This window comes from Oreochromis aureus, linkage group 1, assembly GCF_013358895.1.
Source record: "Oreochromis aureus strain Israel breed Guangdong linkage group 1, ZZ_aureus, whole genome shotgun sequence".
In the NCBI taxonomy this organism is placed as follows: Eukaryota; Metazoa; Chordata; class Actinopteri; order Cichliformes; family Cichlidae; genus Oreochromis; species Oreochromis aureus.
Genome location: NC_052942.1, coordinates 3454770 through 3479403, shown reverse-complemented (window position 1 = coordinate 3479403; position 24634 = coordinate 3454770). Strand labels below are relative to the sequence as shown.

Sequence of the window (24634 nt, the reverse complement as noted above, 5' to 3'; positions counted from 1 at the left end):
TACACACTAACTACACAAGACAACACATTAACTACACACTCCAAACACGCTAAACGTCACAAATCTCTCACATCTCAAAACTCGCTCGCTCTCTTTTTCTGCTGTCTCTCTCTCTCTCGCCGTCACTCCTAAAACTTCCCCCTCTTCCTAAACAACCAAATGTCATGTTGTCATATCATTTTTGATTGGTCGACATGGTGCATTATTCCACCAACACGAAAGGGCTGTTTCTTGTTTTTTGGGGTTTTTTGGTCATAAGCAGAGAGTGCTTGCTGGCGCTGTCCTTAGACACTAAACGTGACGAAACTATTCAGTAAAAAACGCCGCGTATATATTGTTTATCATGACTCTGGTTTTATGTGGCCTATCAACACAATTTATAAACTGGTATGTATCACCTTGTTGCTTTGTCATCTTGAAGTGGTCATGTGATTGGCTTACCACGACTACTTTATTCTTCCTCAGCCAAACAGCAGCACTCATGCGATTGTTTTGCCCCCCTGAGCTCCAGGTGTTGTGCCAAAAAGTGATCATCGGGCAGAAAGTGATTGCCGCCCGCGGGAGCAGCGCACAGCTGCTTAAAGCTGTAGCGCCCAGATTACTTACAGTTGCTTCCGTGCAACTGATATAAGGTCCGGTAAGCTTTACACAGCTTCAACCGTCTGTTTGTTGAAAAACAGTAACACGACCGCACCGCATTTTCTTGTTAGTAACGGTAACGGCGTTGTAACGATAGAAATAGTAATTAGTTAGATTACTCGTTACTGAAAAAAGCAACGCCGTTAGTAACAATGTTATTTCCATCACTGATCCTTTCCCAGAGCCTGTCAACAGGCATACAAGACCATATAGCATGCATGTAGTTCTTCTAATAACTGTGCATACAGTGGGTGCATATGTTTGAATATATGACGCCCATTTGGAACATCCTTTGTCATACATTGTGTGTTCTATGGAGAGCTTTGTATGTCACAAGTTGCTGTAGTAAGAACACATTATGTTGAACATGGCAGCATGCCATTGTTTGAAAAACATTGTAGTTATGAATTTTCTCTGCTAGTTTACTGCTAGAAAGCTTTAAAGTAAATAAAAACGCCCTCAGTTTTTAATGGAAGCCCATTGGCCATTACAATTTAAGCCCCTTATTCTGTTAAGCATGTCTGAGTCAAATTTTCCAAATAAAAATCCTTGAATAGTTACAGTAAAGGAATTGAATAGGATTCTTGGAACTCTCACTTTGTTAAAGTAAAAGCATTTCATTGCTTATTGAAAATATTAAATACTTTCATGCTATCCCCCTTAAACTTTTTTAGGCAAACTGTTTACCTCCAGCAAGCAACAGAACAAGTCCAACATTAGCAACAATTCTTCCAATTTCTCTAGAAATACTTCTAACAATTAAAGACAGGAAGATGGTCATACATTAATAAATTAAAACACTTTTTGGTGCAGGTTTCTGTATGCTTCATTTATAATGGTTTATACTGTGTATGACTAATATACACACCCAATTTCCCCGTGGAGTACAGTAAACTTTCATCTCATAACCATAATTTTAGGCTGTACCTTTCTCCAATGTAGCCAGCTGTGCACTGGCACTGACCGCTGATATGGTCACATAGCCCTCCGTTACGACACGTGCAATCCTGGGAGCAATTAATGCCAAAAGATCCAAATGGACATGGCTGGGCACACACTGGACCCTGATGGAGAAGAATATATCATGTTTACATGCACATCAAACATGTTTCGGAAGGAAGCAACGTATTAAACATATTAATTATTGGCAAATTAGGTAATGACAGTAATGTCAACAGTATCCAGTGAGCAGCTTCAAACCTCTCTAGTCTAAGAAAAACCCTTGGTTCATGTTTATGGCCTCGATTTAAACTCGAATTTATGGAAAATAAACTTAAATAAATTTAAACTAAGACAAATAGTTTAATATATGCAACTTTACACTTCACAATTCTTTAAAGGTAGTTTGTGTTATTTGAAAAACTACACTCTGATGTCTCATTTTTTCCATGTAAAGTAAAACAAGTTACAAAAATCTCTGGAATCAGTCCAATAAATAGAAAGCAAGACTGTTATAACTGGATACATGCAATGTAATCCCATGTGGTAACTGCCCACTTCATAGTAAAAGTACTTGGTGTCTGACAATGTGATGCAAACTAAGACGTGTCTAACAGAAATCTCATGGGAGGTGAGCTGTTGCAGGAAGACATCAGTGTAAATGAGACAAAAAACAAATAGACAGACCTGTCAGGTGAAGAAATATTATAGCCCATGCTTACTCCCAGAGCTTCAGATATTGCAGGACAAAATACTGACTCTGGTTGACATACTTGTAATATACCGATGCCAAAGGACACTTCCTGTCTTTGTGACTTCTGGCATGAGCTGAATATTTACCCTGGGATGAAAACTGGCTGCTGCATGGAAATTGTAGCTTAGTGTTAATTAAAACTAACTAAATCAAACTAACTTGAAATAAGAAAAACTAGTTCCTAGTTTAAAATGTGGCACAGTAAAGTGCGACACTTGGTAAAGCTTTCATAGACTACTGTGGTGGCAGGAACAGACTAAAGCTGTGGGGAACTGTACCACAAATAGATGGAAACACTTCTGTTTTCAAGTTCATTCACATGGTAAATGAACTTGAGCACTCAAAGGGCTTTACGTCACACTGACCCACTGACACACACATTCATACAAATAGTTTTCTACACCTAAGTGGTTTCTGTCTATCTCAGACATTTACATTCCAATTAACACATCCTAGAGTAACTTGGAGTTCAGTGGAGTTCATACTTTGGCATGCAGATTGGAGCAACAAGGTGTCAAACCACCAACCTGAGCTACAGACACCAAAGGGGCTACAGCAGTCTGTACACTGACCATAATTTTAGGCTGTACCTTTCTCCAATGTACCCAGCCTCTCTTCTTGTAGCAGTCTAGGACAGGAAATTATCACAATATGTGCTTTTGCATGTGGATTTTTTTTTTCTCTCATTTGTGTGACAAAAGCACATATTATGAAAGAGAGGCTTGCTGCAGAATAAGTGAAGCTAAATGTTAATCTTACAATATGGCAAATAAATGAAACAAATTTACATTGAAAACTATCACAGACACAGTATTTCAGCTCAAGATAGGACCAATGCAGAACATTTATGTTCCTAAGAATAATTTAGGCCCAAATGGGAAAACAGAGCCTAGGACACAAAAATACCAGAATTTTCTGCTATTGTAACATTTTCCTGGCAGTTAATTCAGATTAAAAAAAAAACTTTTCACCAAACTATTACAAAATGAAGTGTGACCCAGCAGCCAATGCCACATTTTGATAAAATGATGATTGATACATTTTTGTCACCTAAAATGTGGCATAAAAAAAGTTTTTTAAGAAGGTATATTTTATAATACAGTATAATAATACAGTATCATGGGGCTTAACTGTTGCTAATCCTTAAATATTCTTTTCGGCAGATTAGTTGGATGATGCATATCTGCTTTTGCATGTGTCATGTAGTCCTTACCATCCAGCCAGCTGGACAGGAACACTCCCCAGTGACATGGTGACATGTTCCACCATTCTGACAGGGACAGTGATGCTCACACAGGGGGCCATGTTTACCTGGAGGACAAGGTTCCTCACAGCTGGAGGGACAGAGAGCAGGAACAGGTGTCCGTGTCAAGTGGTGAAGCTTTTAATCACTGACAAAGCTCAAAGGTTTGACACAGACAAGTGGAAGGTTAATACAGCCAGATGAGCATTTACACTTTAGGTTACTTCAGTAACTTATGAAAGAGTTTATCAGAAGAGAATATAGAAGAGCCCTAGAAAACAAAGTAATTTCCACTGTTGTCACTCTGAAGAAAATATTTATATCAAAACTTACTAACAAATATCTGAGAAAATTATGTCTGCTTAATTCTTTCTTTTCAGTGGCAGAAATAAGCTGTAACATGTTTATAGACTTCCCAAATCATCATTATACCTGACAGCTTAATGGCGAATCCTAAAAAAGCTGGAAAGGGGAAATGAGAGCATATGATATAGATCGATTTAATGACATGGAACATCACAATTTATTTACAGTACGATGCAAGGCTTGAGAAAGCTCTCATTTATCTTTTCTTTTTTTATTTTAAAGTGGTCTATAACAAAGATAACACAATCTGACAATTCAATTCAGTTTTGAACAGTTGCCTCAAGGTGCTTTAAACTGTAAGGTAAAGAGGGAAGACATAACCAATCACCAACAAGGTGCTTCTCAATTAAGGGCTGCTGGCCAGAAACTTATCTCAGCATTGTGTGCAATGTGTCCTTAAAATATTGAGGAATCTGAACAAGTCAATGATAAAAGAAGAAATGGCAGCCCTAAAAACATTTTGTCTACAGCAGATGAACAATAACTGAAAGTCATGTCCTCCAGAAATAGGAAAAAATCCAATAACACAGGACCTGAGAGATGCAGCTGACCTGGATGAACCATATACTGTTTGCCGAAGCCTCATCTGGTCTTAATGTAACGATGGCACATATCGAGTCTATGGCTCCAAACTGAATGAGTAACTAACATAGAGAAGAACATTCAGATTTTGGTTTACCATGGAATACCATCTGGAGAGCATCTGAGGCTTCATTTTTCAGGATGATAGAAAAACACAGAACATAACATTAGCAGTCAATGACTGGCCTCCCCAGAGCCTGGACTCAACCTTATTGAAGCTGTGTGGAATCTTCTTGACAGAGAACAGGAAAAAGGATAAAGCTCAAAAAGTGCCTACAAAAGATGGAAATTGCCACTGTGACATCACCTATTGACTTGTAAACTCCTTTTCACAAGTTTAGTATTTCGGCTGTCACCATCTTGACTTTTCAAAATAAAATATTACACTAGGGGTTCATCTGAGTAGCCTTTTACAAACACTACCAGTCAAAAGTTTGGACACACCTTCCAACCTATTAATGGTTTTTCTTTATTTTTACCACTTTCTACGTTGTAGATAAAAACTGAAGACATCAAATATATGAAGCAAGATTTATGGAATTACGTAGCAAAGACAAAAATTGATAAATAACTCTAAATATGTCTCATATTTTAGATTCCTCAAAGTAGCCACCCTTTGCTTTGTTGACAGAGCTGCAAACCCTTGGTCTTCTCTCAATGAGCTTCATGATGTAGTTCCCTGAAATGGTTTTCACTTCACAGGTGTGGCTTGTCAGGGTTCATTTGTGGAGTTTCTTGCCTTCTTAATGGGGTTGGGACCATCAGTTGTGTTGTGCAGAAGTCAGGTTGGTACACAGCTGACAGCTCTATTTGACAAATGTTAGAATTCATATTATGAAATGACAGTCAGTCTGGAAAATTGCAAAAACTTTGAATGTGTCACCAAGTACAGTCACAAAAACCATCAAGAGCTACAATAATACTGGCTCACATGAGGACCGCCCCAGGAAAAGAAGACTAAGAGTCACTTCTGCTGCTGAGTTAACAGCACCTCAGATCAGAGCCCAGATAAATGCCACAGAGTTCCAGTAGCAGACACATCTCTACATCAACTCTTCAGAGGTGACTGCATGAATCAAGCCTTTATGACCAAATAGATGGTAAGAAACCACGACTAAGGAAAAGCAACAAGCAGAAGAGATTTGTTTGGACCAAGAAACACGAGGAATGGACATTAGACCAGTGGAAATCTGTGCTTTGGTCTGACGAGTCCAAATTTGAGATCTTTGGTTCCACCGATTGTGTCTTTGTGCAATGCCGAAAAGGTGACCAGATGATCTCTACACCCATGGTTCCCCCCATGAAGCACTGAGGAGGAGGTCTGATGGTGTGGGGGTGCTTTGCTGGTGACACTGTTGGGGATTTATTAAAAATTGGAGGCACACTGAACCAGCGTGGCTACCACAGCATCCTGCAGCGACATGCCATCACATCCAGTTTGCGTTTAGTTGGACCATCATTTATTCTTCAACAGGACAATGACTCCAAACACACCTCCAGGCTGTGTGAGGGCTATTTGACCAAGAGGGAGAGTGATGGAGTGCTGGGCCAGATGGCCTGGCCTCCACAGTCACCTGACCTAAACCCAATGGAGATGGTTTGGGATGAGATGGACCACAGAGTGAAGGCAAAAGGGCCAACAAGTGCTCAGCATCTCTGGGAACTCCTTCAAGACTATTGGAAATTCATTTCAGGTGACGACCTCATAAGATAAGATAACTGGTTTTTTTTGTCATTGTAAAAAAAGAGTTACTTACTGCAATAGTACAATGAAATTGGAAACTGTCCCATGTCAGCACTAAGCACAAGTCAACACAACAAAACACAACACAGTGGACTTTAAAGTGGCTTTTTTTAAAAAGTGCCAGAAAGGTATGAGCAAAAACAATAAGTGAATGTTTATTGCACATTATTATTTTTGCCCAAAAAAGTCCAGCGAAGTAGCCAATCAGGTCAGCTCGTAGCATTGATTAGGGCTATTGCCCTGTTGTAAAATCTGTCCTTGAGTCTGTTTGTCCGCGACCTCAGCAGCCTGAATCTCCTGCCAGATGGCAGCAGCTTAAACACCCGGTATCCTGGCTGTGTACAGTCCAGTAGGATGCTGCGTTCCCTCTTGAGACAGCGAGTGCTGTACAGGTCCTTCAGAGAGGGAAGAGGATGTCCAATGATTTTTTGGGCCATATTAATGACCCTATGAAGTGCCTTTTGTGTGCAATGGTGCAGCTGGAGAACCACACTGAAGCTCATTGAGAGAATTCCAAGAGTGTGCAAAGCAGTAATCAAAGCAAAGGGTGGCTATTTTGAAGAGTTATTTTTTGAGTTATTTCACACTTTCTTGTTTACCACATAATTCCATATGTGTTCATCCATAGTCTTGATGCCTTCAGTGAGAATCGACATCGTGGGCACACCTTCCCATTAAATGGGAAGGTGTGCCCACACTTTTGACTGGTAGTGTAGATTGTACTATGTAATGCTGCTACATAATTTTCTGCCCAAATTTGAAAGTATGGACAGCAAAGCATTGTTGTTACTTGCTTTTACACTCAACTGAAATAGAAATGTGTAGAAAATGTGGATATGTTATACTGCTTTGTATGCTAATATTCAGATTTTTAACTGTTTAAAATAATCATATGCATTTAAAACAGTCAAATGCATTAGAATTTTCAACAAGCTGTTTGCCATATTGAAAGAAATGCAGCCCTACTGAATTTTACTCAACTCACAAGGCGCCAGTGTATCCAGGTGCACAGAGGCACTCGCCAGTCTGGTGATGGCAGGTAGCGCCATTAAGGCACTGGCACTCCAGCAGGCAGTCTTTGCCATAGAAGTTGGGGTCACAGGGCTCCTCACAGCGCCAGCCCTGGTAGCCGTCAGTGCAGACACACGCTCCTGTTATTGGGTTACATTTGGCACCGTTGCGGCACTGACAGCGGTTACTGCAGTGTGGACCCCAAAAGTCACTCTCGCAGCCTGTAAAGAAAAGGGAGTGGATGAATCATTACACATTATTTAAAACTATAAATTGTGAAGCCACACACCAGAACATTTACTTGTGGTTTTAATTTCCAACAGCAAATTCACAACTGTAATGAGGGGTCAGCCATGAAGCAAGGAACCTACTGCACTCATGGTGTCACAGCTTTGTCAGTCTTACATGAAACACAACCTGAGCAACTGAGCTTTATTATAAACTGAGCAATATTTAAAAAACAAAAAAAACAAAAAACAAAACAAAACAGACCAACTCAGTAGTACAGAATATGCCTAAAATAGTAAAAAAATAAAAAAGTTTTGCCACTGTAAAACTGGAAACTGGCCTGAAACAGCCACTTAGTGTGCTATAACAACAGGAAAGTCTTGAACAGATAAATATGTTGTGTACTTTTCCAGGAAACTACCAGGACTGTGTTCCATTCTTAGTCACAGTGTGGTAGCAATGTATTTTCAATTTTTAAAAAAATGCTACCATAGAAATTTCACTCTCTCTTCACATGAGATAATTATGTATCATTTACTCAAAACACTAATCTAAATAAAACTAGAAAGTGCATTTTCTGAAGAAACTGCAGTGTGAATGCTTGAATCTGAATGTATGCACTGAAATGAATTAATTGCTGAATTTTAAGTTAAAAAGTTTGAATGAAATAAAAAAAACAAAAAAACAGAATTTAACCTGAAAACAAAAGTGCTGAACTGCTAAAAGCTGACATTTACACAGAAGAAGAAGTTGGAAAATAGCTGAATATGTTTTAATTGTAAATTAGAAAAACCTAAGAAATGAGAAAAGAAAATTTAGAGTCAGAAAACATCTGAATGAATATTAAAAGTTCATATTCTTTGAATCACTGAATGACTAAAATGTGATCCCTCCACTTGGATCCACACAGTTTAAAAAGTTTAAATGTCTGAGCTTTGAAAGACACGCTGTTGGAAAGAGAACAACGATGGCGATGTTTTGAGGGTAAAATGATGGCTGTAGAGCAAACACTGTGGACACAGCAGCAGTTGAAAGAGAAGTGTTTAAGATGAATCTTGGCAGAGTGAGAGACAGAGCTCGTTAGGCAGGCAGGTGTGAGCCTGGTTGCTATAGTGACTGCACCCAATGGTGGTGTCCAAATTCATGGGCTGCATCCTCCTGAGGCCGCATTTGTAGACCGATTACGTCACAGCGGCGCGCCGAAGGCTGTCCAAATTCGTAGACTCCTCCAAATGCAGCCGACAAATGCGTCCTCCTTTTCCCCGAATTTGAAGGATGGGTCGGTTGTGTCCTTCGTGGCCTACCATCAGTGTTGGGACTAACGCGTTATTAAGTAACGCGTTACAGTAACTACGTTATCATTGTGGTAATGAGCACGGTAACTAGTTATTATGCCAAAACCAGGAACGCGTTACTCGTTACTGGGATTTAGATAGGCTCGTTACTTCGTGTGGTGGATATCGCGGAGCTTCCACAGATTCAATAACATTAGCAAGTGGTGGAAGCCAGCAGGTGGATGAAGGAAAAGGGAGGCAAGAGGAGAGACCCGAAGCGGCCGCCCGTCCGAGTGTCAGGTGAACTGAACTTCAGGTAAGAAGTTATGACCTGCAGTCTATCTGGGTCAGATATAAACCAAGTTTAAGTGGAGTTTATTTTCGGTATGCTGACATTTTCGTACTGCGTGCTAGCTAGCATGACGGATTTCTATACAGCTGGGTGGGTGCTATGTTACTGATGTTGAACTTTATTTTGTTCATATGGTTAATTATTAGAGTTGCCAACCGTCCCCTAAAAAACAGAATCGTCTGGTATTCAGAGAAAATATTACGCGTTTCGTACTGAGGTGAAAAGGAACACAGTTTGTCCCGGACTTCAGCTACAATGAAAAAGACACAAAGCTGAAGCTGCACAGCTGCCTCTTCTTCTCTCATTCTCTCCTCTCCTGTTTCTACTTCAATCACGAAACTGATCAATGATCAGCTGATCGGCTTTTCTCTCGTTTATTTATCGCCCACTTTGCGCCAGAAAGAGGAAACCAGCGGATGTCGCGCTAAACAACATCAACACGTTTAAGCTTGATCAGCTGTTGTTAGAATTTATTTAATATTAATTTCTAGTATCAGCTGATGTTTGCTGGAGCCACAGCTGTAAAGCTGCTGGTCATGATATCGGTTTGGTTATCTGGTGAGAGGGAAACATGCAGATGAAACCAGGAGATGTCCTTACTGAATCATCAGAGCTGAACAGGTGATGTAGAAACAGGTTTACCTTTTAGGTGACATGAATGAGTTGAAGGGAAGTTATGAACTGTTTCTGAGAGACAAATAACACCAGGATCCTTTTCACGTAGCTGACAGCTGGTAACTGTGCAGGGGCGGGTCTAGCAAAGTGTTGCCAGGGGCCAGGTAGGGCATTAACAGGAAAGGGGGCACAAGGAAATACTTTTCTTTATTATTCTCATTTAAAATATCTCGCTTTTAAAAAAATAATTATCTGAATCTTACAACAAACAATTGATAGATTGATACATATATACCATCAGAACAGTGTACATCACTGTCACAACAGTGTTTATTTTCATTCAAAGGCTTTATGATTTTTCCTATAATGGTGGGCGGTCTCTAGTCAAAATGCCGGGATGATTTTTTTTGTCCCAGTCCAGCTCTGTATGCAGCTCATCTGCAGTCTGGTGTTACCTACATCTTCCTATTCAGAAGGCAGAATTTCCAAGTTCTGAGTACAATCAAAAGCACCAAGACTGCAGTTTTGGTGTTGGATGTAAAAAGCAGGCTAGAATCATGGTGGCGGTCAACGACGGTCCAGGCGTGGGATTTCTCTCGTGGAAATGTGCACATTATTTTTTCCTTTCTGTTGGTAGGTGGCACAGTGCACTTGTGGCAAGTAAGCAAGCTAGAAGACTGGCAGTCTGGCTGGTATCCAGTTACGGAAGCAACACATTAACAAGAGAATTCGGAGTAAAACCAAAGTTACTTTCCCTAGTAACTAGTTACTTTGAAAGTAACGAGTAACTTGAAGTAACTGAGTTACTTTTTTAGAGAAGTAACTAGTAATGTAACTAAGTTACTAATTTAAAGTAACTTACCCAACACTGCCTACCATATCCCAGAATTCATAGCGTGGCCCAGCCAAACTCGAGTTTCCGGCAATGGCGGCCGCTACTAAGTTTTTAAATTACTTTTATTAATCTTTCTGGGTCACAAAATAAACTTCTAACATATTTTCAGGCGAGAATGTAGCTGTGTAAACTTCAAATATCTGCTCGGTTTATCAAGGTATCGCATATTTGCAAAAGTGCTTCGACGTTTTCGGAGACGTCTGTTACCCACCAGCTCGATAGCTAGCCGAGAGCTCGAGGGTCACTGAAGCCGCCGAGAACGGCACAACTCCCGGCACACCATTTTCAGATCACCGCGGACTTTCGCTACTCAGGTTAAACGTAATATATGTCACTTAGACAACCTAAAAATGATATTGTTTGGCTTTTTTCAGTGTTTTATTTGTTCGTGAGTAAATCGGTTTGGCTGAGATTAAAGTTATTAGATTAGATTAGATAAAATAAAACTTTATTAATCCCCCGGGTGGGTTCCTCCTTGGTTTTCACACAGCTGAATAAACGTCAAACAGAAAACCAATTAAACAAAAGTGTGAGATGGTCGAGAGTTTACGCCAGTGTCCTGTTATATTTTAGATAGCAAGGAGCAGACGGCCGAGTTTATTAAACTCCACCGAGACAGCGGTGACGTTAATCAGAAGGCTAGACCGTCCAATTTCACAGCTGTTTACTTCCGGCCTACCCGACCTTCTGAGAACCCGGCCCACGTAGACCGCGAAGGCCGGGTCCTCAGGAGGATGCAGCCCATGAATTTGGACACGACCAATGGCTCCATACACACGCACACAGACATGCACCTCACTTCTGCTGCTTAAAATGAACAGAAAAGTCAGCCCCAAACAAATCGTTCCCAAATGAAAAGTACAAGTCGTATTGACAAAATTCTTTCACCGTGAGTGGCAGCAATGTCTAGTCTACTGAATTCTCAGTTTTCATGCCTGTGGAGTTTATTATATGGATGTGGTGACAGTGTAAAGACAGCCTGTACTTCAGATTTTCAGACAAAGTTTCTGAGCCCATTTAACATTAGAGTCTATGGAAGAGTTGGAGGGAGGAGGCTGTGCGTCGGTGACATTTATGAAAGAACCATAACACCTAGTACAATAATAAACACATTGGATGAAAGAGGACAGCGATGGCTACGTTTTGAGGGTAAAATGATGGCTGTAGAGTAAACATTGTGGACACAGCAGCAGTTTTAAAAAAAGATTTTAAGATTAATTCCCCCCCTCTTCTCACTCTAGCAGTTGAGCTGTCTCACTCTAGCCCCAACATTCCGTCCCATACACACCCATTATAAACTCTGAAACGGGTGAAAAAAAGGATGAAACTTAAACTGGAACTGAAGAAAAAGTATAATAGATATTGAAAAGATAAATACAAGTTGAATAGTTGAATGTCTTGTCTTCGTTTTAAAGTTTGAATGGTGGCTCTACGTCAATGTATGTGGAAGTAGATACAGTTTAAAGAGGAGTAAGTTGAATGAGAATTTGAAGGGCCTCTACATTGAAATACATGGGAAATTTTTGTTGAAAAAAGTTGATTGAATGAATTTTAAAAATATAAATGTTAAAAATGAGAAAAATACAAGCAGTCATGTCCAAAAGAAGAGGAATCTAATGGTATTTGAATGGTTTTTCTAAGTTGAACGGTTTTGAAGGAGATAGACGGCAAAAAACGTATGGAATAATAATAAAGAATAGAAGAACAATACTGTGAATGCTTTTCAAGCATTCACACTAATAAAATATAAAAACTTTATTTTTTTAACCTTTCAGATCACAGATATAATTATGCTACATTTATATCTATTGAATTTCATTACTGTTTCAGTATAAATGATTCTGTAAAGTGGGGGAATGAGCCCAGTTGCTTAATCTTCTCGCATGTGGAGGCTATGCAAGGCTAAATTGTTACACAGTGTAACGATGTAACACCTGGACGTACCATTGTGTCTCAACCGAAATTCCCTTGCAACATTAACACAGGAGTAAGCGTACCAACAGATAATGATTTGGTCCCCTGCTGAATTTAAAATTTGCTCACTTACTAAGACATGAAGAGTCCCTAATTGACTTCTTTGGGCACTTTGGAACACCATACAACAAACTGGCACAGAAGACCACTCCCTAACAGGTGAGTAGGTAATGTGTCTGACCCCAGACACTGTGAAAAGGACCCTCTGCAGGATTAACCACCTAAGACAGGTGGAACAGACAACATATCAAACAAGTCCACAGAGAATGCCGTCTCCGCTGCTCTCCATTCAGCCCTCACCCACCTGAATACAAAGAACTCTCATGTGCAGATTGTGTTTCAGTTTCAGTTCAGCATTCAACACAATCATTTGGATTGTGACTCAAAACCAAGACAATAACACCTTCAAGACCATCACACTGAGCACTGGGTCTCAACTGTTCTTCACGCTACTGGCATACATGACTGTGTATCAACCTACAGCACCAACCACATTGTCAGCTTTGCAGACAGTGCAACTGGGATGTTTTTATCAAAAACAATGATGAAGCCAACAACAGGAATGAGGGGAGCCATCTGGTCAACCGTTATAGAAACAATAATCACTTTAAATCAAGGCAGTTCACTTTAAATCAGTGCGCATGCGCCAACCAGCGTGCAGCCTGTTACAGTCGCTCCTGCTTTTTCTCTTAGTTTAGCTTACGTATTCTTTTTTTTTACTGACTTGTATTTTCATCCGTTTATTATCTTTCACTCAATCATGTGGATTGAGAGAGTTTTTGTTCTTCTGGTGGCCGTGGAACTATTACTTTTATCAAGGAACGGGACCGCGGCACATCTCCTACACGCATGGACTGTTTACTCCAGAGATCAGCTGATCGCCCTGATGCCGGCCGGCTCGCTGGCCAGACCCGCAGAAGTACCAGCTGAAATTTGGAGAAAAACACATCGGGGATGCAGAGGTTAAGGACAGAAGAGAAGAAAGAAGGAGACGGTGAGACAGCGGAGGCTCGAAGCGAGGAGGAGGTATAAACCGTGTCTGCCGTCTATCGTAATGGGAAATGTGCGATCCTTATCGACGAGCTCTCAGCACTGGTACGGAGTCAGAGGGAATACCGAGAGTGTAGCCTGATGGGTTTCACTGAATCATGGATGCACCAGGACGTTCCCGATGAGAATGCTTCCGTGGAAGGCTTCCACACTGTTCGGGCGGACAGGGACAGCATCGCTAGCGGTAAGCGGAAAGAAGGTGGGCTTGCTGTTTTAGTTAACAACCGGTGGTGTAACCCTGCCAACATAACAATCAAAGAAAGGATTTGTTGCCCGGACATTGAACTATGTGCTGTAGGACTCAGGCCATATTATTTACCCAGGGAATTCTCTCATGTCATCTTGGTGGCTGTTTATGTTCCTCCCTCTGCTAACCCCACAGCTGCATGTGACACTATCCACTCTGCCATAGCCCGGTTACAGACTCAGCACCCGAGTGCCTTCATGGTGATCTCGGGTGACTTCAACCATGTATCACTGGACAATACACTACCAACATTCAGACAACATGTGGACTGTCCCACCAGGGGAGAGAAAATTTTAGACCTGTATGCTAATATCAAGGATGCATACAGCTCCTCCTCCCTTCCCCCACTTGGTAGGTCAGATCATAACCTGATTCACCTCACCCCACGCTATGTGCCAATTGTGAGGAGGGAACCTGTGACCACGAGGAGCATTAGGAGGTGGTCAGAGGAGGCCTTAGCGGAACTACAGGGCTGTTTCGAGGTAACCGACTGGGAAACACTCTGTGAGCCTCACGCCAAGGACATCAATGGGCTTACTGAGTGTATCACAGACTACATAACCTTCTGCACCAACTCCATTGTTCCAGCTCAGACTGTTCATTGTTACCCAAATAACAAGCCGTGGGTGACTAAGGACATCAAAGCCCTCCTCAACGACAAGAAGAGGGCTTTCAGAGGGGGCAATAAAGAGGAGGTGAGGAAGGTCCAGGTGTTACTAAAGGACAAGATCAGAGAGGCTAAAGACAATTACAGGAGGAAGCTGGAGTGGAAATTCCAGCAGAACAGCATGAGAGAGGTGTGGAGGGGCATGAAGACCATCACTGGATTCAGGCCAACCAACAGCAGGGGAGCTGAGGGAGGTGTCTCCGGGCTCTGTTCCATGTCTCCCCTGTCTGTCATGTGTCTGCAGCCGTCATGTCTCGTTCCCTTTTTCTGTATCCCCTGTGTTTAAGTCACTCCCTCCCTCTTTCTGTCTCTCGTTTACATCGCTCCATGTTTCCTGTTTAATTTTGAAAGTCTTGTGTTTCCGTGTTCAGTGTATTTAGTTTTGTTTCCCTTGTGGCATCATGTTCATTTGTGTCAGCTGTGTTTCCCCAGGTGTCTCCACTTCCCTCATTACCCTTCTGTCTCCCTTTGTTCAGTGTCAGGTCATCTGGCTTTCTTCCCTCGAATTCCTGGGATTCATGTTGTCTCAAGTCTCGGTTTTCTCAGGTTCATGTTCATGTTTATGTTTATAGCTAGTGTTTTTCCATGTCTAGCTTTAGCTTTTCCTAGTTTAGGTTATAGTTTAGTTTCGCTTCTGTTCACCTTTGCCTTTTGTGTTTCCCATCAGCCTAAATAAACAGCTCGCTTTTTGTTACTCCTCAGTTTTGTCTCTCGTTCACTTGGGTCTTGGGTCCGCTCCTCAAACACATCACAATTCCAGCCGTAGCACATATGTAACAGTGTTCATGTGGTATTATTCCACTTGCCACAAATGTCAGAGTAATGGGGAAACAGCGTACTTTTCATTTGTTTAATATTGTGTAAAACTGTATGCTAAAGCAGAATGCTAATGGGATATTCTGCCATAGTGTGCTGTGCAGAGTGGTGTGTGGTGAGCCCTTCGCACTGATACAACGTTTCCATTCAGGAAATAAAGTGGCAACGATCAACCAGAGACTACTTGTCTTCTTAAAAAGACAACACAATGCAGAGTCGAGGAGTCTGTTTGGGCTGCCCTGTTGCAGCGGGGTGTACCGGTTACACATATACTGTCATGTTCAAAAAAGGCAGAGGACGTACAATGAGCAAAGAAGGAGACAGACTCAACTGCCAATGAATAAAAATAAGCTTAAAGCCTAGTTTAAAAAGACTCAATGGAGAGGGCAGATTGGACTGTGAGAAGTATGCTTTTCCATAGTTTGGGGGCAAATGCAAAGAAAATACAGTCTCTGAATATAAATCTAGAGCAGGGGGCAGACAGAGGGTTCTGATCAGGTTGCCAGAAGGATTTTTAGAATGAGATCAGGATCTTGGCAAGATTCAGTCAGGAGGCTTTTTTCCTCCACCTCTACGTCCAGCCATTCAGAACAAGTGGAAACATTTGGTAGCACTGTTGAACAAACTCATTTGTTTAAAGCCTCCTGAGGCCTCAAGACAGGCTGCCCCTTACTATAATTGGGGTTCAGATATGTGGTAAAACTCTACTATTGCTCCTCAATTATTCTAAGGTGACAAGATAACAGCTCAGAGCAAAACACCACAAGCATCTTTCTGCAGAGTGAATATGATAGATGCAGGGAGGCATGCAATTTCCTCTACAGTCATCCCATCAGAATGAACAGCAGAGAATTTGGAATTTAGCATTTTAATTTTCTAGGCCAATGAATCCCAGGTATTCTGCTGAATAAAGTGGAGCTACCATCAGACAACAGATTATGATGCGCTCTTTCTCTTGTAATGGAATGCTCTTTAAATACATTACTGAAGTACATGTAACAGATTTGGAGCTGGAGTATAATAAGTGGATAAATCAGAATCTGAAGACATTAACATAATTTCCTTAGGGATAGGGTGATAATAAATTCCTTTGTCTAATCAGAATCAGTATTTTATGATTCTGAATCTGGCTAGACAAAAACAAACAGAGAAAACAGAAGAAATAACATATTGTTGTACATTACATCATCTTAAAAACCATAAATCAAAGCAGCAGTTATCTTTCTGACATATGCTTACAGACTAAACTGTCTTCCCAATATGAGAAGTACAATACACAGTTTAGTGAGTGTGCTTCACAGTGTCAACAGCTCTAAATGAGTGGCTAAAAAAGAAGAATGGCAGAAAACAGGGGTGAAACAAACTGCAGGAGAAAAGTCATGCATATGTAGGGAACTTTGCTAATCATACGTGGGTGGTAGTTTCACAGATATTATAGTGTTAAATGTTTCATCAGTACTGCGGTGGACAGAGCCATGAGCAGACAACACATAAATCAGACTCGCACTCCCTCCCTCTCAATCTTTCTCTAATTTACTCTCTTTTCGTCTTTCAAGTCCTCCTGTCCTCTGTCTACCTCTCTCCTCCATGTGTCTCTTGCTCTCTCAAAGAGAGGAGTTATCTTTATTTCTCTTAACTAGTGAGCCAGCATAGTCAAATCCTTTATCCTCTCACAGCCTCAATTATTCAGGAGCAAAGAGTCCAAATCAAGAGACTAATGACTTTGATCAAGAGTAGCTCGCTGGCACTAAGCAGAACTTTCTGCACTAAATTAAGAGCTGCATAATATACTTTGTCAAAGGCCACTCTTTAAGGAATATTTCTAGGTCTGTCTATGGTATAGTCACTCTTTGCCAGTAACAAACTCAGAGCTCAAGAGGGCTAGCTCTTTTCATGTTTCTTCTGTTACAAAAGGACCCAAGCTCGGTGCAGGTGACCGATGCAGTTGCCAGATTGCCAGAGTGAGAAAAGGGCAAATTCGCACGTGTCACAACAACCATAACTTAATTAGTTATGATAAACTGCCCTATACACAGGATCTTTCAGGACCACAAAATAGCTCTGCTTTTCTACACCTCACACAAACAAGCTGTCACGCAGACTCACAATTTTACACTGAAATCAGACGCACACTGAGTCCTGAACTCCAGTTTAAAAACTTGAGAGTTTGTGGAAAAAACTTTACCAAAAATGTAGCGATACTGTCTGAGTGGTGATACCTATCATGCAGCGGCTTCCTAGACCTTAACAGCGAGTCTAAAAACAAATGGCTGTGAGATGAGGTTGCAGCGGTGAGCAAAGCGACCACTGCAGCAGCTTTACGGGGCCTTAATGTTGCCATTACTCTTGATTGGCCTGAGTTTTGTGCGGGCTGGGATGATGTCTTTGGAAATGTGCAACAGCACTAACCAACAAACAAAGTGACCGTATGGTTCCTTCCATAAAACAGGACAGAGGACTACTAGTAAAATAGTGTCTAGACTACTATGTGAATTCCATTCATTTTAGGGGTTTTCTTTGTCTTGACATTCAGTTTTTACTGAAACAAATTTTTGCTGAAAACTGTTTTGTCAAAATTACTTCTACATAATTTTATAAAGTTACACTTTATTATAAATTTAGGATGGTGTCACAAAGTTTTCAGATGCCTCAACACCAGCTTTAGTAAGATACTCTGGACTGCGTGCTTTTAAATACAGGATTTATCTCAAAATCTGACCCCAAAAGGTTGATTCTGTTCATCTGGATGTAGAGTTTTTAGTGAAACAGTCTCAGCTGTTTCTTCATAACTGAAGACCTCAAAGTCTCATGCATTGTAATAAATATAATATATTATTGTTCCATTTACAAATTAGAAAGCACAGTTTTCCTTAGATGCACATAGAGCATTGTACTGGGCAAACTGGAGAAAGAAAATGTAGCAGCCCTTCAAAATTTGGATTTGGTTCATTCATAGACTGGATCAAAACACTGTATACCTCTACAAATGGATGCATTAGTGTATATTAGACAAACATTCTTATTTCCCAAAGCTTCAATCTACAAAGGGGCACCCCTCAGTCAGCGGATCTGATCCTTATAGGAGGATATTTGCCACTGGTGTAGCCCCTCCACTGTCTGAAAGCAGCTTTAGGATTCCATTACTCTTGAAATCATAAAGATTCAAGAGGAAAAAAAAAAAGGTTAACTGAGTTGTTCAGTTAAAATTCTGAGCTTCGGCTCTTAGGGTTTATTTGTACACACTCTGACCTCATTGTGGACTAGTACACTCAGGACTTCATGTACACAGTGTTGGGGAGTAACGGAATACACGTACCGGCGTTACGTATTTAAAATAAAAAATATGAGTAACTGTATTCCTTTACAGTTGCGAAATATTTTTAAAAATTATTGTTCAAAAATAGGCAGAGTGTTACAGGCATAGCCCTAAAGAATGTAGCCTCATGGGCAGTGTAGTCTGTGCTGCAGGGAGAATGGACTGCCATACCTGTTATGTGTCTGTGAGTGCGAGGAGGCAGAAAAAGGAGAGTGGAAAAGTACGAGTTATCACCGAGCAGAAATGGTGACATAGTTGTCGACCTATGAGCCCGACATGAACCCGACGTATTAGCCAGAGGTCCCTTTACTACGGTTCGGAGCCGCCGACCTGTTTTATATACGCACGGAATAGTTTTCTATACGAGATCGCTGCAAAAAGTGCAGCCTTACCTAATGTCCACCTACTGTTACTCATTTATATTAAGATTTAAAAATCTAGTTGGTATTGGTATGGCGACTAACCTTCAGTAACAGTAATAAATCACACAGCAATAGTACATTCATGTAGTTGTAAAAAGCATGATAATATATTAAGTAATCCAAAGTATTCAGAATACGTTACTCTCATTGAGTAACGTAACGGAATACGTTACTAAATACATTTTGGGGCATGTATTCTGTAATTTGTAAAAAAGTAACCTTCCCAACACTGCATACACATGCCTTTCAGTGGAGACAGTGAACTCCTTAAACTTCCTGGGACCTGAAGTGCGAGCAAAACATCAGTTCACTTATCAACATGGCACAGTAAAGGATTTACTTCCAATGCCAACTGAAGAACTACAGCCTGAAGTTGCAGTTTTACTCCTACATCTTCAAATCCATCCTCACGTCTTCCATCATCATCTGCCAGGAAGGAAGGAAGAATGTTGCTGACACCTCCCACCCTGGACATAAGCTTTTTGAGATACTCCCCTCTAGCAGGAACCTGTGGTCCATCAGAACCAATACCTCAGGGTACAACAGGCATATACACCCTCGTTCTGCCTTTATAGTCCCTGACACTGTCTCCCGTTCCATGATTATATCATATAATAAAGAGACAACGATATAACAAATACATGAGCCTACTTTATTGTAAAAGACATTCCAACCAGTGTGTTATACCTCTAAAAATGTATATTTACATGCAACAAAACAGACTGCAGTTCAAGAGTTTATAGAAAGCACAGTTTCATTATAAAACTGTTAAATATTTTGGCTATAAATCTATCACATGTAATATAGCTTTCTGTTTCTATTAGGTGAAGCTGCTTTGTTTACTCACTTTGACTTAGTGAAGGGTAACTGCTACAGTAATGGTGTCACAAGTCATGTTGGCAGATCTTTATACGCTCAGCATTACTTGGTTAAAGAGAATACATTTTACAAGTCCATGATATGATTAGACAGCAAAATGAACATTTCATGGAGCTGTCGGTCATGTTTCAATGCTGTATTGCACTGTATTGGTATATGCTGTTAGGTAATGCTTGTACACAATGTGCATGGCTGATTGGTGTCATTAAATCATCTGCTGTACCTACTTTAAATACTGCTCCGCTTTATGTCTCCTTCCATTTGGAAAAAGGAGAAAAAAGCTTTAGGGGTTCATTCTACTGCTTTTTCACGACACAGCAAAAAGTTATGCAAATGCAATAAGAATTTCTTAGTTAGTACCAGTTCTAAGTGAGTTGATTTGTTCAAAGCCTGGACAAAAGAATTCAACATGCATTCCTAATTTTTTGATTAGATTTGATGATATGAGTGTGCAAAGAGCTCTCTCACTAAACATTTATTTATTCAGGAAAGTTAGCCTTTGCAGCATCCTTCTTCATGTGCATACCAATTTTGTGCAGCACTGTGCAGTGCAGTGGTGACTGAGGTAGCAATTATTTATTGTTGCACTGGGGCCTGGGGCCTGTACCAAGAAGCAGTTTTAGTGAACAACTCTTTGGTTAACCCTAAGATGAAGGAAATTTGAGTTTTCTGTTCCAGAAAGAGAATTAACTTAAAGTCAGAGTCACTTACCAGGTTTTCTTTTACACACTATAAGGTGATACGGGTGCTCCTGGTGCAACGGACTGACACGTCAATTCATTTCTTCATTCTTAAAGTCCTAATAAAGTTCATAGTGGAGTGAAATCATTTGCAGAAGTTTACATTTACAGGCACTAAAATCCCAGTTGGATGTTAATTTGAACATTAAGGTTACAGCTAAAAAAATAGATTTAAAATTCAAATATAAAATTAGGAGCTTCATCTAATGAAAATTCAAGAGAGCTCATATTTCTCCCATATTCCTTTCTCTTCATTGGCTCCCTGTTAAATCCATAATCAAGTTTATAATCCCTCTTCTCACATAAAAGGTCTTGAATAATCAGCCCCCATCTTATTTTAAAAACCTCATATCATCCAATCATCAGACTGTGGGCTTACTTGTGGTTTCTAGGATATTTCAAAGCAGAATGGGAGGCAGGGGCTTCAGCGTTCAGCCACCTCTTTTGTGGATCAAGCTCCCAGTTTGGATTTAGTTGACAAACACGCTCTCTACTTTTAAGATTAAGATTACAACTTTCCTTTTGGATAAATCTAATAGTTAGGGCTTGTATCTGGTGTTGCTGATTCCTCAGTGAATCCACCGCTGTAGGTCTGAGTGTTTCTTCACTCGCCTTTTTTCCCCTCACTAAGTTTGTATACTCTAATCTGTATTTAATCATTAGTTATTATAAATCTCTGGCTCTCTTACAAAGTTTCTCCTGTCTTCCTCCATCACACCCAAGTGGTCAACTTGTAAAACCATGAGTTTACCATGGTAAACTCATGGTTTACTTACTCAGCATGAGTCAGGCTTTCTGGGGCTGAAAACTGTCGATCACAGATTTGATCAACTCAGATCTTTTTCAACTCAACCATTTGTTAAAGCTGCATACTGAAAGTGAAGCCTATGAATTAACTATGAAGCAAAGTTCCACATAACGAGTAATTCTTTCCATTATCTGGGTGATTTTAGTAATTATTTTACCAGTTTTTAAAAATCTGAGTTTTGTCTTTACAAACACAAAGAAAATTCTCATTTGAATATCCAGGCCTGTGTGACTGAGCTAATGTGTTGCTTAGATGTTTTCTTAGGGCATGCAAGACAATTCAACTTAACATAAACCAGATGGAAAAGTTAAGCGGCTTGAGAGCAAGTAAAGATCTAAAGAAAAATGAATGAAAAACACTCAGGTTGTGAAGGATCTTGCAGGAAAGGTGACGTTATTTTAAAAGTGAGTGATCAGTAGCTGTTGGGTTTGTAACTGTTGCTCTTGTTGTCACGGCTGGGGCAGCAGTCGTGTTGTGGATGAATGAGGACCCAAAATGCAGACAGCCGACTGATGATATGAGTGAGCGTTTATTTACAGAGTGGCAGGGTGGCAAACAGGCAGTGAGGAATGGCAAATAACTGAAGAAGACCTAAACTGGGATAAACTAAAGAGCAAACCTGAAGTCATATGAACTGGAGAATGCAGAGAGACGCAGATGACACAGAGAGACGCAGATGACACAGAGAAACGCAGACTACACAGAAGAACGCAGACGAGCCGACGACAGGCACAGACTGACACCCACTAAATATACACACAAACAAGGAGACCAGGTAATGACATACAGGTGGGAGCACAGCTGATTCTAATACACAAGACGACCTGAGGATACAAGCTGAACATGATGACAACAGACACAGACCGTCAGAATAAAACAGGAAATCCAGAACACGAACAGGGCACGAGGGGAGGACACAGAATACCAAAATCAGAATAACTAGAACAGAGGAAAATAATCATAAAACACACAACGCTGGGTCAACGACCCAGGACCATGACACTTGTCTTGAATAAAATTTGCAAGCAAGTTAGGTGTGCAGCATAAGTTACCATGGTGATATATCTAAGTAAGAAATAATCACCTGTTTAGGCCAACAAATTCCACAACAAAATAAAAAACAATTGCAATTTCTTTTTCTATCATTTTGCAATCCATTTAAATTCACACGAGGCCACTGCACAGAGTACTGGATTACACATTCACCTAACTTCACCTAACCTAAAACAGAAATGACCTTGATCTGTTACCAGACACCGTTTAAATGAAACATTGTAACTAACTTTTCTAACTTTTTTCTGTTTATTTGGTTTATTTTGGGGTTTGTTTGTTTTTTAAAAAAAAATGTTGATGTGTTTTTTTTCTGTGGGTTTTTTTTTTAAGTTTTTAAGTTTTGTACTTATCAGGAATTTGAATATTTCCAAATGTCATAATTTATTTATTTTCTCACCAGTATGAGATAATAAATTAACCCAGAAAGCATCTTTTGCCCTCTTGGTCTAACCAAATGAATGAGAGTAATCAACAAGCAGTCTGAGGGATGAGCAGGGAATAGCCTGCCAATAAGTGAGGTACAAAACCCACAGCAGCAATCTAACTCCCCACTGGGTCATCTGTTAATCTATGGAGGAGCAGATATAACCATTTGTCTTGGTTCTGCCTCACTGATCACAGTGGGATCTGCTGGCGCTGAAATGTCAGTTACAGTATGTGTGTTCAGTTTAGCAGGGAACACCTGGAGGATGTGAAAAACCAAAGGCCAGCTTACGTCCCATAAACTCACACATATTTTATTTTTTCATTGTAATGAAACATAATTGAAATCCACAGCTTCCTACACTTTTATCCAGGGAACAAATATATACAGAGTGTAATCTTAGGGGACTATGAAATAATCAAATTTTAGTATCTGCATGAAAACAATTTTTTACAATTTAATCAAAATTCTCATCTGTTTTTTTCTGGCAACCAACTGACAGCTCGACTACGTGTTTCAGCTATAAAAATATTTGTAAGCAGTAACAGCTTAATCTGTGTCAGAATCAAATACTGACCCAGAATTTAAATCTTATTTAAAGAGAGAGTTCATTAGAAGTAAGAACTCTTCTCACCTACACCTGCACACATTTCCTTTGATGCAGCCTTTGTTTTTATTCTGTCTGAGGGACATGTTCATTTAAAATTATTCTTTTTTAGTCCATCTATTAATATCCACAGTTCCTAATTTCATGGCCCAGTATACCCTGCATTGCTTGCTTCTTACCGGCATGTTTTCAATACAACTTAAAACTTAGCATAATAGTGTGTAAATGGAAAATTGTACTTAGTAGTCAGTATAAGCTTTTAATGATATAAGTTTAATTATGATAGAATACTGCATAATAACCTTTTTGATGACTTAGACTGTTGTTACTTGTTCTGTTCTCTTTTATCAGTTCTCACAGCGATAGTACAGAGCTGAACAAGCAGTTCTGACTCCCTACAAGGAAAAGGAGCTGCTTCCCACACACACACACACACATTCACATATGCACATGCTCACGTATCAACATTCCACTAAACAAATGTATTCATTATTGTATTATTTTTCTTGTGTATAAATAAAGACAAGTGCAAGAACAGAGCGCTGATCACAGGGCCCCCACTCTGATGTGAGCGTTCTGTGACCGCCCTTGCAAGTAAAGATCTGCAGTGTGTGTCTTCACTCTTAGACTCTCAGCTGAAGAAGTGTCATTTAGAATATTTCTCTTGACATAGTGTATTGCTAATGCCCTGCATTGCCAGTACTGTTGGAAGATATTTTTCTTTTTATTCATGCATTCAATTTTTCTCCGCATTGTATTAGGGGAGGAGTGGAGCAGTGGGTTTCAGATTGTGTCGCTGGCCTGAGCAGGAGTGGGTACTCTAGCTGTTATCATTGCTGACGAGGGACACCCAGGTAGCAGCCCTCAGGCTGCTTTGCCGATGTCCAGTGCACAATCGCCAACCCAAAGACCATGCGTTCACCTACACCAGACGGCTGACCAATGCAGCAAACTGGGGGCTGCAGCCCAGTGCTGCGAGGCTGGAGGAA

At 40.3% G+C, this 24634-nt stretch overlaps 1 protein-coding gene across 1 annotated transcript in view; it reads right to left on the bottom strand.

The window, feature by feature from the left end:
* The window catches only part of LOC116334301 (multiple epidermal growth factor-like domains protein 11), a 230030-nt gene that overhangs the window by 93170 nt on the left and 112226 nt on the right, over positions 1-24634 (bottom strand). The window contains exons 8-10 of the mRNA XM_039621112.1: positions 7253-7499; positions 3546-3666; positions 1567-1703 (exon numbers count right to left, since the gene is read on the bottom strand). Of these exons, the coding sequence (XP_039477046.1) occupies positions 1567-1703; positions 3546-3666; positions 7253-7499 (505 nt within the window). The remainder of the gene's footprint in view (positions 1-1566; positions 1704-3545; positions 3667-7252; positions 7500-24634) is intronic.